The sequence below is a fragment of the Aedes aegypti genome, chromosome 3, assembly GCF_002204515.2.
Source record: "Aedes aegypti strain LVP_AGWG chromosome 3, AaegL5.0 Primary Assembly, whole genome shotgun sequence".
NCBI lineage: Eukaryota > Metazoa > Arthropoda > Insecta > Diptera > Culicidae > Aedes > Aedes aegypti.
In genome coordinates, this window is record NC_035109.1 from 154,730,711 (window position 1) to 154,747,266 (window position 16,556).

The window sequence follows — 16,556 nt, forward strand, 5'->3', positions numbered from 1 at the left end:
AAACTGTTTGTCGTAGGACAACGGGTTTGTCGGATATTGTAACAAGTTGCGATTAATGCGAATCAATTTAAAATTCACGGATAAACTTTCTCACATTCCATGCACGATTGACTTTAGGATCAAAAATGGTATGCTAGAAGTCATATCGTAGAGTGAAAGCGTGAAAATCTTCCAAAATTTATTAATTCGGTTTGCGAACAATTGATCGTTAGCACACATGCCTAGCGATTCATTTTTCGCGGAGCGAAGTTTGTTATGATGGCTTGACGACTAATGGTTTATCGTTGTTGCTATGATCGCATGATAAAGAACAACCACGATGCATCATTTGTTTTATCATGATCACTAAATTTCCATCCTTGACAGTAATAGTTGGTTTCCATGGCTACCTTGATGGTCCCTTGAATCTCATTTGCACTGGTCTCGATGGTTCCTTCAAGTTGTTGACTATTAACAAATGTTGTCTTATAAAATGAGCATGTGTGAGTGTGAATCCTGTATTGTATTTTTCAACAGCCTACTATGATGCAATACAAAATTTGCCGATATTACTAGAATTTGAATAAAACACAGCGACTAGTTGAGTTTCATTGTTTTATTTACGATTACACTATAGTTTTGTACGTTGCAAGATACTCGCAATAGATTGCTGTGCGCATTTCAACATCTTCGAATTGGGCCCATTTAAAGCAAGTAAAAATCAAATAAGGAAACGTGAAAGAATAAAATAAAACAACCAGAAAAAACGATACGTTTTGTTTATACACTGCAAAATATGTACTTTCCTTTTTTATTATTTATCGTTCATACAAAATGCTCCATGCACTACTAAAAGCTAAAAATAATATCCGAAAATAGATATTTCGCTTCGTTTCAACAATGGTTCTTCATAGTATAGAAAAAGTTTTAAACAAAACAGCCAAAAAAAAAAAACAAAGTTCGATACTTGTTCACTTCTCGTACTAAATGGAATAATGGAAAGAAAACGTGCGTCCGCTTGATTTGTGTGTTGCGCGTCGACGTTGACGTGACATTCTTCCGCACCCGTCAGATATATCCGTTGGTCTGATATATTGGTATGTATAGTCAAGGAAAAGGCAACGCTAAGCTGTCTCTGCGGTTGAGCTGCGATTTTTTTGGGATTTGGGTGCGTGTGCCAGCATGCGCGTTTATGGACAGTTTCGGTTGCCCACTTTCCTGGGGAATGATGACTAGGTTGTGATGTGTAGTAGTCGAGTAGTCGGGAGAAATGGCGAAGGAATGGGACGCTTCTTCAAGCAAACGGGCGGATGGGCGATTGATAGGCGTTTCTTTTTTTGGGCATCCTCCTTATACGGCCTTGTAGGTTCGGACGCACTTGGCATTTCCAGCGGTCATGGTGGCAATCAGGTCGGTATCGGTGAACTCACGGATGATGGTGGTCGGTTTCTCGCCCTTCTGCTCGTGGATCAGCTTGTTGTCGCCCTCCAGGGTGCACACCGACTTGACCTTGCGTCCGTCGACGGTTTCCTCCTCGAACTCCTCGCCGAGCTTGAACTTGATGGTGGTGTTCTTGAAGGTCGAGGTGGTGTTGAAGGTGTACTCGTCGCCCTCCTTGACCAGTTCGACCGTCGGCGAGATGCTGTTGCCGAGCTTGCGGAGCACCATGCCGACACCTGGGGGAGATGATAAGAGGACGGATTTTAGTGGTTGTGCTATGGGTTGAGGGGGATGCTTATCGCGCTGGGTTTCCAGCAGTGGAATAAAACCGTTCTCGAAACGAGACCGAGAGATGATAAGGAATGCTGGCAATATATATAGGGATGGGATCTAGGTCAAATTCATTGCAATACCTTTGTTTGCAAATATTGTTGCCGGCAAAAGTTGAATATGAATTTTAAATAAACGGTTTGATGCCAAAAGTTATAAATACGGTACAGAAACTACAATCAATCATGAAGAAGCACTTTTGTACAGCTCAAGTCGTAAGAGAATGGTGTCAACACTGTAGCTTGGCTTTGTACGTAACTGATTCAAGAGAGAGTTATGCCTAGTGTCCATATGGAATCCTCACCATGGTTTACCTCTATTTCAGCAATAACTGGAATTGTGGTAGAAACTCTGAGTGGACCCGAAATATACGCCCACCACCGCCCTGGACCCAATAGTGGGCAATGCTTTTTGGTCAATCTGAGAGGGAATCGGGATTCGAAAGGAATCATCTCCACAGAAAAGTTGTTGAACCGTGTTGAGTAATCTCCAGGAATTTTGTAACAATTTGCTCCAACTGAAACTGTGGATAATTGTCCAATTGTAAACGCCTAAATTTCATTTAAATCCATACATACTGCTTCGCTTTCATTCATGAGTGGAAAGTAATTATGTCTCATCCCCCCATTAGTGTCCAACACCGGGGCCCGTTCAGTGTCATTTATCAACCCGCCGCCGTGTCGATTACCTGTCGGTTAGCCTCCCATTCAACACACTCATCAGCACCTCCGGGGTATATTTATGGGCCGCCTCTCATTTCCCACAACACATGCCACACCAAAACTCCTGGGTTAATTGACATCCCCCCGATTTATGCGCTTGCTTTCCGAGTATGAGATGAGAACTAGTTGGAGACTAAATTTTGATGTTGTGATATCATCGTATATGATAACGATGGTTACTCAATATGATAATACTTTGATCTAGTTAACAACAATCATAACGAAATATGAGATCTTTTTTGAAATGAAAATAAACAGAATAATAACAAATTTTGATAACATTATATCAAACCGTAAACTTATTGAGTTACTCGATATTGTTTATCTAAAACATTAAAATTAGTATTCTATTATTTTTTGAATAATCACATTTAAATCAGAATGCAGATCTCAGCTGTGCAAATCTCGGTTAAAGTTCGTTTGCTGACATCTCAGCAAAAGTAACGTTTAATGTCAGCGGCACCCAAAGGTGCTGCTATAAACAAACTTGATTTTTTGCTGACATATCAGCTAAATCTGAGTTCCTGACGGCTCGGCTGTGCGGATCTCGGCAAAAGAATGAAAATTAACCGAGCTCAACTGAGTGTGATACAATAGTGAAAGAATTTCGTGAATCCGTTGACCCGTTCCAAGCCAATTCGTGACATACAAAAACCAATTCATGTTTATTCGTATAATAATAATAAGGTATATAAATAGATTTTGAAGCTAAACTGTTTTCAATATGTTACGAACAACAAAATTTGATATCATTTCGATAAAATTTTGAAATCCGATTCCACTCGGATTCCCAGATTCATCAGGCGACGGCGATGGGTCATACGGAACGGCACTGCCAGTAGCCGGCCAAAGGTTAATTCGATTAGCGACTAGTGGCCAGCGACAATACTGTGGCCCACCACTTCCCGCCCGTCAGCTCCGCCGCTCTAATTGAATCAAGAATCCATTATAATCCAGATCGGGCTCTGAATTCTGTCCGGCTGGGCCGTGTGACCGACCGGCCGCCAAACGGGAGAAAGTTCCGCGAGAACAGAATTCGATTAATTTAAATTACAATTGATCAATTGTGTCCGCCGAAGTCGGGAGCTAGGGGGTTCTTCTCCGGCGATGGATCGCAGCCTGACCAAATGCAGGGCTGGTGGCGGCTGAGTGCCTTAAAAAGTGGAAGTTTAGAAACCGCGTGCTTGAAAAAAGGAGACCAAACTGGAACCAAAACCAGATTAGACTTGAATCAAATAGAACCCTTACAGGAATTGAAGAGTTTTTATAGGATTTTTTTTATAGAAAGTCCAGCCAGACATTTCTCTATGGAATTTTTTGTTGAAATCGCAACAAGTATTACTCGTGACATTTTTTCCTAGGAATTTCATCAGAAGCTTATTCATGTTTTTGCTCAAAGTTACCTTCAGGCACAGATAACAGACGAAGTGCCGAACGCTTAAGATTAGGCCAAAAACACATGTTTACTCAATATTAAAAATTTGTTTTCTGTTTGTTTAAGTTCAAAAAACATTTTTTTATGTTTCTTTAGATTTTGTCACACCCCTTGGCTTAAACTCGAATTTTAGGTGTATTTTGTTTTCCGAGTCCCTTCCGAAATGTCAGATAGGAACAACCCCAGTGTTAAAACTAAAACCCCTGTGAAGTTTTTGTCGACTAAGCGAACGTCAAACATGATCACAAGTGTCAAGGTTCATTTATGGACCCAATTTTTTAATTAAAGTTCCAATACGATTTAGCCGTTATTTAAATTGTTTTAGTAGTTGCAGTAACAATTCGTGTTATTAAACAAAAATAAGATATTTTAGGACCCTATTAACGGTCGTTTCAAATGGCAATTCAAGTAGCAACACAATGGCGGCGCTAGTATCGCTTGGCAGTGAATAATTAACTTATCTAGATATCCATATTTACCACTCATTGACGCAACACGTTGCATGGTGGCGCTAGTGATTTCAACGTATATCAGTTTGAATCTTTACACAGGTTTTCAGAAGATTTTTGTTCTATCATGAATGTCTGTTATCAGTGCTTCAGGTGTTACTCTGAAGGTTTCTTCTGGAAGTCATTTATTGATTGTTTAACGCCCTCCTTATGGAAATACCCTATGAATTTTGTCCATGATATATAAGAGAGTGTAGAATACGTTGCATTTATGGATTATGTACGATAAAATCGAAAATGGGTTCATCATCGGCCACTAAACGTCCAGTAATTCAAAGCACAATGTTTTTATTAAGCAAAATAAATACGGCAGACTTTAGTTAACTGGTCATTTGGTGTAAAGATAAAAAACAAACAGTTAACAAACAATTTTCAGCAGGAAATGCTATTCTTTTATCTTACATAGCATAAACATCATATTGAAATTCATTTTTTACCTATCATTCCGTTGAACTAAGCTTACTGGTTTAAAGCATGCAAGAAACATACTGAAGCCAGTTTGGTAAGTTAAGTCGGTTCTAAATATTTCTAATTATAACAACGGTAACAATTATATAAAATTTGAAAACAGCATGATCAACTTGTTGAGCGTTATTTTGTGCTATTGCGTAATATGTGTATGAATTATTTGGAAATTTTTAGTTCAATCGTCATAGCAAGATTTCTCTCAATTCTTCCTAGGGATTTTTTGAAAATTTCTAGGCCAATTAGGGTGCAGAATGACCTCAGGAACTGTGCCCTGTACTCAGATTTGATTGAAATTCAGGGATTCCTCCAAAGATACATTCACAAATTTCTCAGTTCATAATTCTTCAGATTCCATCCGAAATTGTCGTCCAGGATTTTTTTTATTGAATACCTTCAGAAATTACTCCAGAGACTTTTCTCAAGATTCATTCTGCAAGTTTTTTGAGGAATTTCCCAAGGGTGTACTCAATAAATTTGTCCAGGAATGTTTCCAGGAAGTTGTTAAGGATTTATTTCAAACTTGTTGAAAGAACACGTTGTAAAATTCCGGGAGGCTGTTACGATTGTGCTTGTTTTTATGAATGTTAAGTGTTGAATGCGAGTTAATATTAATAGATTAATATCTTTTAGAATATAATGAACTAGAACCTTACAAAGGTGCAAAAATAAGTCTCGTGGAGATCACAGGATTGATAACAAGGCCAAATCGTTTGAAGTTTGGGCCTAATCAAGTTGTACCAATATCTATTTTTGAAAATTAATGCTGTTCGACCTCAAACATCAAATTGTTGATTCCATATGTGTCGATTCAGGAATAGGAATAGAAATCCTAGAATATATTTTAGTTATAGAGACAGCAACGACTAAAACAAAGAGAGCCTGTCAATGTTAGATAGGTCCTCTTGTAGAGCTAGTCGAGAATTAATGGAGAAAAAACTTTGGGAAAACTGCAAGAGTATTTTTTGGAAAAAATAATAAGAAAATCTTGGCAAAAAATCTGTAGGAGCTTAATGAGGAGTGCCTGGTCGAATATATTGAGGAATTTAAGGTGAAGATGAATCGAAGCCAAACCTCAAATTTTCAAGAGCACGGATCTGGAGAACCAAACATCCGTTTATGCTGAAAACTTAATCGATTGGTCACTAGCTGGTGGTGATCAATCGATTAGGTTTTCAGCTTAAACGGATGTTCGGTTCTCCAGATCCGTGCTCTTGAAAATTTCAAATTTGGCTTCGATTCATCTTCACCTTGAGGAAGAGCACCTAATAGACCTAATGCAATAAACCATGGAAGAGTTTTGTAACAGTTTCTGTCACAAACTGTTGATGAATTCTTGCAGAATATGAAGACATGACAATGAATAGAAGAAGAATTAGAATAAATCGGCATAAGCACTTCTTGAGGAATTATTTTAGGGTTTCCTGGAAAAATCGGTTGATAGATATGTTCGAAAACTCTAGAATGAACTTTTGAAGATATTCTTGTAAGAAATGTAGACATCTTTGGAAGATTAGCTAGGAAGTCAAACTCTGGAAATAGTATTTGGAATTTTTTTCAGAGTGGTTCCTGTGAAAATTGATGAAGATATTTGTGTTGGATTTTCTGAAGAAAATTCTGGATGATATCCTTTAGTTATTTCTTAAAGAAATTCTTTAGAAGTTTCTGGACGAGTTCCTTGAAGAGTTTCTGAAGAGATGCCTGGAGAAGCTCCCAATAGTATTCCAGAAGAAATCTCAGGGGAAATCGTCAGAGGAATTCCTAAAATTATTCCGCCTGAAATATGAAATGCAATTCCTGAATAATAATCGCGTAAAAGTCTCTTAAGGTTTCTTTGGAGCCTCTAGAATTATACATTAGGAATCACTTGAAGAAGGAAGAGGAAAATAGTGACTTTAGAGACCACTTTGGTTCAAAACTAGACTTTGGAGAACTTCTATTAAAAATAGAGACTTGCATCAAAATAGAGACCATGTCTCTAAAAAGAGATCTGCTACCAGCCCTGCCAACGCGACGACGGTGACAGGGCCGATCAGCTTCATCATCTTTCGGGCCCCGTCCGTGGGGCGTAAAACCAGAAGCGACAAGTGCCGATTAGCATTAGCATATGAGATGCATTCACGCGTTCACAAGACGGAAGACAGGCTGCAGTCAGTCTGTCGCCGGTCGGTTGATTAGATGGTCTCTGGTCGGAGAGGTGCTTGAACTTCGCTGAGGATGGGGACGAGGGGATCCGATGGGTGAAGACTTTCGTTTTATTGCGGATTTCCGCTTCTTTCTAAGGCAATTTCCATACCGGGGATCGGACCAGCAGCGCAACAAGTGGCTCCAGCCATGGGCGTAGGAAGAGTGGGGGCATCGGCCAAAAATCACTATGGGAGTAAATCTTCAGCTTGAAGAAAACAAACCGAGTAATCTCGATAAATCCGATCAGATATTTCTCTAAGAACATTTCTAGTTTTCTTAGAGACTCTCCTAGCGTTACACTTCCTCCAAGGTTTTCGTTCAAGATAACCTTAAGAAATTCTAAGGAATAACTTCAGTAATTTCTTCATAATTTCCTCCAAACATTCAATAAGAATTTCGCCAAGAAAGTTCTTAGTTCTTCAGGAATTCAAGCATTAATTCTTCCAATTTTGTTAAGAACTTCTTCAAGAATGTAATCAGTAATTTCGACAAAAATTACTCCAGAGATGTCTCCAGGGATTCCCTTCGAAGTTTTCATTCAGGAAGAAAATATTATCAAATAGAAATCCTGGCAACGCCCATGTCTCCATGCACTCCGACGACACGCTGATTGAGCGTAGAATTTTGATGCCACGTTGTTTGTACTTCGATTACATAATTGATTAACACCACGTCGGACGTGCAGATAAGGCGCATTTGCTTGCTCCGAGGTGGGTTCTCTATTTTTGGAGCTCGGGCTCGGTTTGCGTTAGAGGTGAACTAATCACCGATAAGCGGGTTCGACCAGCTACCGGATGATTTGTTACCCAGTCCGATAAGCATTTTATTTTTTTGAAAATTCTGAAATTAATGCTGTAACGTCGAGCCGGTCCAGATAACGTCCCGGCAAGGATTGTGTTTCTTTTACCGGTTCGGCTTTCGTTCCAATGTCCGATATTATTATCTTAGTTTCCCACCGATTTGGGCGAGAATCTTATCGGCTGTTGTTCTATAATCAACTAAGCGCATTGGATTACTGGACTCATTCCTAGGAAGCACAACAAGTTCAATGTGAAATATAAGCCGCTGGAGCCCGAGGCGTTGGCCGCCGGATGGAGATCGGTTTAGGTAGGACGACGCACGTGGCCGTTTCATCGCAGCAGAAGGGAAATCGAAGATGATAAGAGTTTGAAGAACATGATCCATGCGTGATATTTCAAAAAGGGACAGGTTCTAGGAAGATCTAATCAAAAAACGACTGACTCGATAAACTCTGATCGATTCTTTGGAAGGTACTCGATAAGACCTTCGATGAAACACTTGACAGATTTCTTGAAGATTCTTGCTAAGATTTATGTCGAATTTCATCGTCTTTCAGGTCTAACTTCCCAATACCCGCATCACAGCGTAGTGTCCTACGACTTTTTTTTTACAAATGGTAACATACTCCAAGCAACCAAAAGATCAGATAAAAGGCTTTAGCAGCTTAATTTTTGTTAAGTAATTAATCGAACTTCAGTTCCCAAGAAGAGTGCATTTTGAAGACCCGAGCAAACGAGTTCAGTTTTCGCGTCGCCGAAGTGATGTGTAGCATGTTGATGAAGTAGCTTATGGCTGCTTAGTAAAGGATGAATGATCAATTTGGTGAGCTCGTTCCATGGTCTTCCCGAAAATCCAAAACTAATCTCTTTAGGTAATTCTAAAGAACCTTAGCAGATCATGGAGTAGAACGACCCAAAGTGGACTAATCGTTAAGTTTGGGGGATCTGCGATAAGTGGAGCTTTTGAAATTCCGACTTATGGCATTGGAAGTTTTGAATAGACCTAAGTCTTCTATATTTTCACTTATTGTTTGGATCTTTGGCTTGACCAATCAGTGCATCGGTCGACTTGTGAACTGACGTTGGAATATCCAACACATGAAATGTGTGGAAAACTTCACGAGAAATTTCATAATCATAGAGCCTGTTTAGAATAGAATACAGTCCCTCTCCGTTTCAGACTTGACAGGTGCACACGAGTAAGCAACATTATTGCTTCAAGTTAATCATTGGCCCTAGTTGATCCCTTTTCCAAAAATGCAGAAATGCACAGGAGGACTTGAAACTTCCTCGAAAAATATCTAAAAGAATTTTTGGAGCAATTCCTGATAGAACCTCTTAGGCAATTTTTAGGTTACGTTTCGTATTACTGTTTTCTTTGGCCCATTTTCGGTATTTTTTTATTCCTTCCTGGTCTCTTTGGGTCTCTTTTTCAAGGCTGGAGGTCACTAAATTCCCATTTTCAAGGCACTTAAACACTTGTTTAACTAAATCGTTTTTGAATCTTTCTTAACTTTCTTGTTTCTCGTGGATTTAACAAAATCCCATTCTGAATGTTGTGGTATTTCTGTGCAAAACTTCATCCAGAGGCTACAGATAATTAAAGAAGTCAACTTTAAACCATGTTTTGGTAGCATATTTCTCCTGATAATAACGTAAAGGAAAAAAACGGTTTAAATAGCTCTGATTTAATTAGAATTTCTGGACATATACCATACAAGGGTGTAACTTCAATACGGGCCCTACGATTAATTTTAAAATTCTGCTCAGCATGTAGCTCAGTCATAGTAAACGACTTGTGAGCATAGATTTTAGGGATTTTTTTTCTGATAATAACGGTTTGGGGAGCACCGCGTATCCAGAAATTCCTTTAGGACATTGACAAAGAATTTTAAATGCATTTCTGTAAAAAATCATGGAGTATAAATGAAATTTCCAAAGTAATCAGTAATGAAACATCTTGAGAAATAACGGATGAACTCAAACGATGCATGGACCTCTGGAGAAATTTCTGAACCGTTGAGAATCACTTGGAGGATTATCTTAATAATTAAAAAACGTTACCAATTTGTACCGTGGATGATATTCTGGAGAAATCTTTGAAAAAATGTGTGTACCGGTTATTTGGATATATTACTGGATACAATCCTGTAACTTTTCCTGAACTTTCGGGAATTACGCCGAAAAATTACTTGAGGAATCTTTGAAGAAATCTGTTTTCTTTTTTTCGCAACAATAAATGTACAAATTACAAGAGGAATCAGCGTTTGTTTTCTCTTGTAGTTTGCAGAAGATTTCATTTAGAAAATTTGTTGAAGCATGCATTGAAAAACAGCTGGGAGAATTTCTGTATTACTGGAATGCTTGTTTGATTTTTTCTTTCAGGAATCTCTGGAGCAGGGGTTGAATGCCGAGAAAATTGAGATTATCTCTCACCTATCGCTCTCTGTAACAGTCATGATCCGCAGCACATCATGAGTGTCTGTTTATCATCTTGTGCTATAGCTCGGATTAGATCGGGAGGATAACAGTGCATAATAAAACCCATCAAAACATGCTCCAAGCCTGGGACCAGATAAGCGAGAGAAATAGTTTTTTATCATCGCTCTCTCTTTGAAGTTCTCGCTCGCTGCCATAATTTATAGATTGTAAATTTTGCACCTTATCGACCGCGACGATTTGTAATTTGAAACCGTCGCCAAAATCGTCGCAAGCCAACCAGCCGCTGCGAATTTGACTTTTACCAGTCTTACCAACATAACGGCACATCACTTGCTTTGATTTGTTTGCTGGCGACGATTTGGTTGGTCTGTTTGAAAGTTGGCGGCGCGTTTTGTTGTCCATGAAACAGACAATACCGAGTGCCGATCAAAGACCGATACAAATGAGTTGCTTTTCTTCGCTTGCTTTGATCAAGCATCGAAAGCACTGAAAATATCCTGAAGCTCGAGGAATCTGAGAATTCCTGCAGAGCCTGTGAAAAAGTTCAATGTAATGAAATCTTAGCTTTGGAGATGTTCTCCAAAACTCTTCGGGTTACATCTGGAGGTACGAGCTATCGATTCAGAAGTCCTTACTCCAATCTAAGAAGTAATCTAAGTAATCCTAGAGGCTTTCTTAAGCCTTACAATGCTTGCAGCTTTAAACCAAAGTCATGCTAAACGTATCCTGTTTCGAAACAGGAATTTTGATTTGCATCGCTGAAAATTACATAATATGATCATACAGCATCGTTTCGGTGAAAAGGTAAGAGCACTAAGAAGAGAAAATGACTAATAAGTCATTGTGTCAATGACAAATGAGACTATTAACCATTTTGAATATTGTAACGTTCTACTCTGCTTTTTAAGCAACGGCTTAAGCGCCACCTTGGAAGCCCGGTATTAGACCACCCTTCTCAGGGCAGATCGCAAATAGTTGAATGCAGAAGCAAAAACTCACCAAAATGGCACACAAGAAAGGACAAATGAACAGAAACTTAAAAGATAATTAATCTTCGTGCTGTTTAGTGGAATACCTATAAGTAAATGAACAACCGAATTTAGTTCTATACAGTCAACTTTCGTTCGTTGCACTAAACCTGTAGCCCACTTAGTGAAAGACTTTTACTAATCGGGCTGAGTTTCAAGCTGTCAAATAGCATAGAACAAAAAAAATCAGAGCTACCAACATTGATAAATTGGGTATGGAAAAATGGAAAATGATGTTGCCTTCGTTTTAAGTGGGCTATAGCCCAACTAACGGGAGCCCAATTAAAACGTAGCCCACCTAAAGATAGTGCAACGAACGAAATTCGACTGTACCATTTAATTCAACTATAGTTTGTATCGACTCGTCGAGTCTAGTACAAGACACTGGAGACGGCCTAACAGTTGAGGTCGAAATACGCGTATCTGTCAAAAGATACAAACTATAGTGGAATTAAATGGTATAGTACTAGATTCGGGTTTTCATCTACTGAAACTTAACTGTCAATCAACTGAATACCGGAAACTAAACTAAAAAGTCAACCAGAACTGAGCGGCAGAAATAGTCTCAACTAAAGGATCCAACAAATCTAAATAATTACTTAAAATTAAAAGTAAAAGAAAAGTAGAGTCGTTTCAAACCCAAACTCGAAATAAATATTAGAAAACAAATTTAAACGAATTTATTTATAAAAAATGAAATTATACAGTTATTTGCACAGGACCTTTTGAAAGAGTATGCAAGCTTTGAATTTATTGTAAAAAATCATAAAACCTAGTGTTTTCTCTATTGAAAATCGATACTTCGCAATCAAATGTATCTGATTAATTTCGATAGATGAGAATATTTTGCACTAATAAATCATTTAAAAGTTTCAAATGATCTAATCCCTTCGCAGCCACATTCTAATCCCAGTCACTGTAACGATAGCTGAAGCTTTCATTTCTCATCATACAACATGATACGTTTGTTTTGACTGCCACTCCGATGAAAGTGCTGAAATGCAGAGCAAACAACAACTGGCGCATTCTTCATGCCCTCCTCCTGTTCGTCCGATTCTGTGCAAATTTTCCACTCAACCCTGCAGTGCCATAACAGTTTTGACCTTGAGCTGATCTCGCAGTCGGAACCAATCTGTCTGCTTTAATTGCGAAACAATTTTTCGCTACATTATCCACATGATTGTGATTTTGGGGGAATATCCGGACCCTACGTCACGGAACTTTTATGTGAAAGTAACACATGATGAAGTGAATTGTTTTGATACAACATCCATCTCATTTTTTCCCCGTGTAGAAGAATATTGCTAAGTAATTGCAAAATGTGCTATTGGTTACTCAATTTGTTAGAGGCTTGATTGAATAAAGAGTTATAACTGAGATTTACTTTTGAGATCATTCAATTTTGATTAAAAAAACTAAGTTTGACATTATTACGTTATGACAGAAGTAAATTTCAGTTATGATAACTCCTAATTCTACCAGGCCAATTGCAAGTTTAGTTATTCACATCTGCTAAGGTTACTTTGATCATATTTATTTCCATGGCATGCCTTTCGAATTCGCCCACAGCAGAGAGCGGAGAAGAATCTACTGCATGGTACATATTTAAATTGATAAGAAATTTCATAACGAAATGTTTGCAATTGCATCTGGCGGCCGTTAATAGGAACGGCACCCAACCACATCCCAAGTTCAAAGTACATTCCTATTAGATTGATGAAACACGTGCTCGTTGGAGAATATCTTCCGCATCGCGTCCCATCGTCATTTAAACAAATTGTTGCAACGACGTAATGCCCAGACTCCGTCAGTTAGTAGCTAGATAACGTCCGGCATTACAGGCAAAACTTATTCCCTCTGCTTGGAAATGTTTCCGTTCGTGAGGCACTGGTTTTCCTTCCCTTAGCTTACGCCCGTCCTATCATACGACATACTTGCTCAATTACGTCCACCGAACGACATGTCGCTGTAGAGAAAGTTCCGTATACACTGGAGAAGGAAGTGTAGATGCGAAGCAAAAAGTGTCATAGGAGCCAGCTAAATAGATAACTATTACCCACATAGGAGTCCAACAAACTCACCAAGTGTAGGACACGGTACTCCCCAGACCGTTATTATCAGAAACAAATCTTCATCTGTGCTCACCAGTCATTAGTCGAATCTAGAACTAAGTTTCATGCCTGGAAACAAACAAAAAACTTATGCCCGTTTTGATGATAGAAGTTCAAATGAAAAATGACCTTCGGGTTAAAGTCCCTCTCAAAACCAATAAAGAAGAAAAATTTAAGGAAGCCAATTATATTTGCACGGTTTTTTCAAGTAACATTATTATCATAAGAAACATACTATCAAAAATTGTCCAAAAGTGGGTTGACATACGGTTCCTTGTCCTTTGGGAGAGTTTATGAGATAATAGATCGATATATAAGTTACACCGGACTAATAACATTCAAAGGGCGTTACTTCAAAACAGACCCTACGATTTATTCTTAAATTTTGGCCAGATGTACATTTTAGCCATAGAAATCGGCTCATAGGCACAAATTGGATGATTTTTTTTCTACTAATAACGATGTGGGGAGCACCGTGCAGACCAAGCAGGCGACGACGACAACGATTTGTGAATGAAGCCCAATCAGAAGGCGAGCGGATAAGTAGCTTCTTGCAACATTATCCAGCACGTATCGGGTTCAACGACCCTCTTCTTCTCACCATTGGCCTACTGCCATGAATCCTTAGAAAGGCTCTCTTGGTGCTGCTGCCTTCCAGCATGCTGTGATAAATTTACCCATGGCATGCTCCGAAATAAACCCTGGGGTGTGTTCCTACGTATCACGCAGTTTAGTCCAATTAGAAAAGTAAAAAAAACGAAATCCACGGCACGCTATGTTTATCCAATTTTGGAACTTTTCTCGATTCTTTGCATCATCCAGAATCGGCGCGCGAAACGTGTTTCGAGATTGTATTCTTGTTCGAAAAAAGGTTAACAATGTGTGGATGGATAGATAGACGGATCGGAATCACGCCACACTACCTACATTATCTAAAGGGGACTTCTCTGGATGTTGAAGCTGGCGATGAGCAAAGAATGCAACATCTAAACGTATATTGGTGGAGAAAGGGATGGCAAAATGAAGCCAGAAGAAAAAACCGGCCGGCTTTTGGCGCAAACGCGTGAACTCCTGTAGCCGGCACGGCATATCGTACGATTTTGGATTTGTATGGTGTATGTTTGGTCTCGCTGAATCGCTAAGGCGTGAAAAAATGAAGTTAACCGCATAACTATAGTTCACATCCGGTGGGTCATCGCGGCGAAGAACTGCGGGTCGAACAGCACTGCGATCAACGGACAAACACCAGAGTCCACAGACTTGAGCGAGGTAATTGATTTTAATTAATTCAACTAGACTGCATTCTAATTATCGTCTGTCGATTGCAATCTCGTCATATCTAGGTTAAGTAATGCCAGCATTCCACAGCAGATATCACCGATTCCCCGAATTCCAATCAATGTACTCACCAAGAGCCTTCATGTAGTCATCGAATCCTTCGGACTTCTCCATCTTGTACTTCTTTCCAACCCAGGCTGCCATTGTTGAAGATGTAATTTAAATGTCGTTCAAGAACTTGGGAAACACAAAAAGAGCACCGCACTGTCGACTGCAGGAAACCACCGGTCACACTGGAATACGCCGCTCGGGTGTACTTCGGGTGCGTTTTATATCAGCCGCCGGCCGGTTCGGTCGAGAGTGTTCGGCAAACACCACACAAACACAGCAAGCCATGCTGGGAACAAACCGAACCGACGTAACGGCGTGGTAGTGGTGGTTCGTAGTCGGCTATCGCAGCACGCGGCGGCATCTTTCGCGTATCTTCTTGCGCCTCGGTGTGGGATTATGGCATATCGCGATAGGGCGGCCAAACAGAGAAGCGATTCAGAAATGGTTAATCACATTTTCTTCGACCGGTTCTTCTTCAATTTGCATTGTGATTTCGTTAGTTTGCGATGAGGCGATACTACAATTGGCTCTTGAAATATGAGATTATGAATTCGAATTGTGTGGAACTATTGCAGTCAGACTCTCTAGGGCGTGTATGCTGTAAAGCTGGTCATGGCCCTCGAGTCCCCACATTTTGAGGGCCTCCATAAGTTATGAGTAGGAACATTTATAAATAAACTTATAGTAACAATTTAAAATCTATGTCTGCATCGTATTGAAAGACTTCATATTCGAACTATTTCGAAACATTAGTAGCACAAATAACAGACGTTCAAATCTGATCACAAAACTGTGTAAGAAAAATACCGGTCGTTTCAAATGGCAACACAATGGTGGCGCTTATCAACTTATCTAGGAATTCATATTCACCACTGATTGACGCAACACGTTGCATGGTGGCGCTATTGACTTCAACTTTTATCAGTTTGAATCTTTACACAGATTTTCAGAAGATTTTTGTTCTAGCATGATTTGTTCTAGTCTTATGGGAAATCAATGTAAACCATTGTTATAGGAACAGAATATAGCAACTGCCACTATTACTAAAACATGTTCCAGAAATTGAGGTAATGATTTTTGAAGATTAAATTATTTTATCATTCTAATGTCCAAGTATTTATTTGATGATAAAAAATCTTCGAGCTGTTTAATGGAATACCAAATTAAAATTAAATAAAAGCAAATTAAAAATCTAATTTAGTACTATACCATTCAATTTCAATAGAGTTTGTATCATTTGACAGATACGCGTATTTCGACCTGTGAGGCCGACTTCAGTGTCGTGTCCGTGTGCTAGACTCGACTAATTTTTAATTTACTTATTTTGAATAGAAATTTTTTGAAATGACATATTCAAATTTGGAAGGCGAGCCTCCGTTGTTTATTGCGATTTTGTATTCCTCAAGCCGTTACTACTACCTCTATCACTGGCCCAGACGTCCTATAATCTGGACATTTACATATAATTTGTCCTTAAATGTCCAAATTACACACGCGTAACGCCTTTGTTCTATCAGAGAATTAGATACAAAGGACATACATACATTCAAAAATTATTCTATTTTGCTATCCCCTTTTTTAAACTTAATTTTTCCTTCTATTTTTACAACTTCTTATGAGGACTGAAAAAAGTAATCGCCTTTCTAGATGCCTGGGATGTTTCTTGCAAGAAACGGTAAGGAAAATATTTTTTTTGATCACAGTACGCAGTTGAGCAGA

General features: G+C 39.0%; 1 protein-coding gene and 1 long non-coding RNA gene across 2 annotated transcripts; one reads left to right on the top strand and one right to left on the bottom strand.

Moving 5' to 3' along the window:
- Nucleotides 1–753: 753 nt before the first annotated feature.
- LOC5567329 (probable fatty acid-binding protein) lies at nt 754–15,533 on the bottom strand. Its single transcript, XM_001657299.2, has 2 exons — nt 14,858–15,533; nt 754–1,655 (listed from the first exon to the last, which is right to left on the bottom strand). The coding sequence occupies exons 1-2, from the start codon at nt 14,928–14,930 to the stop codon at nt 1,330–1,332; spliced, it is 399 nt and encodes a 132-aa protein (XP_001657349.1). The 5' UTR covers nt 14,931–15,533; the 3' UTR covers nt 754–1,329.
- On the top strand, nt 14,609–14,957 carry LOC110677635. Its single transcript, XR_002501087.1, has 2 exons — nt 14,609–14,717; nt 14,792–14,957. It is a non-coding gene; the product is annotated as an uncharacterized LOC110677635 (long non-coding RNA).
- Nucleotides 15,534–16,556: the final 1,023 nt, after the last annotated feature.

Excerpts from the sequence above, each read along its gene's own strand:
- LOC5567329 (XM_001657299.2), bottom strand. The coding sequence starts at position 14,930 with ATGGCAGCCTGGGTTGGAAAGAAGTACAAGATGGAGAAGTCCGAAGGA. Across the intron at positions 1,656-14,857 it reads TGACTACATGAAGGCTCTTG|GTGTCGGCATGGTGCTCCGC; the intron begins GTGAGTACATTG and ends CATCTCCCCCAG.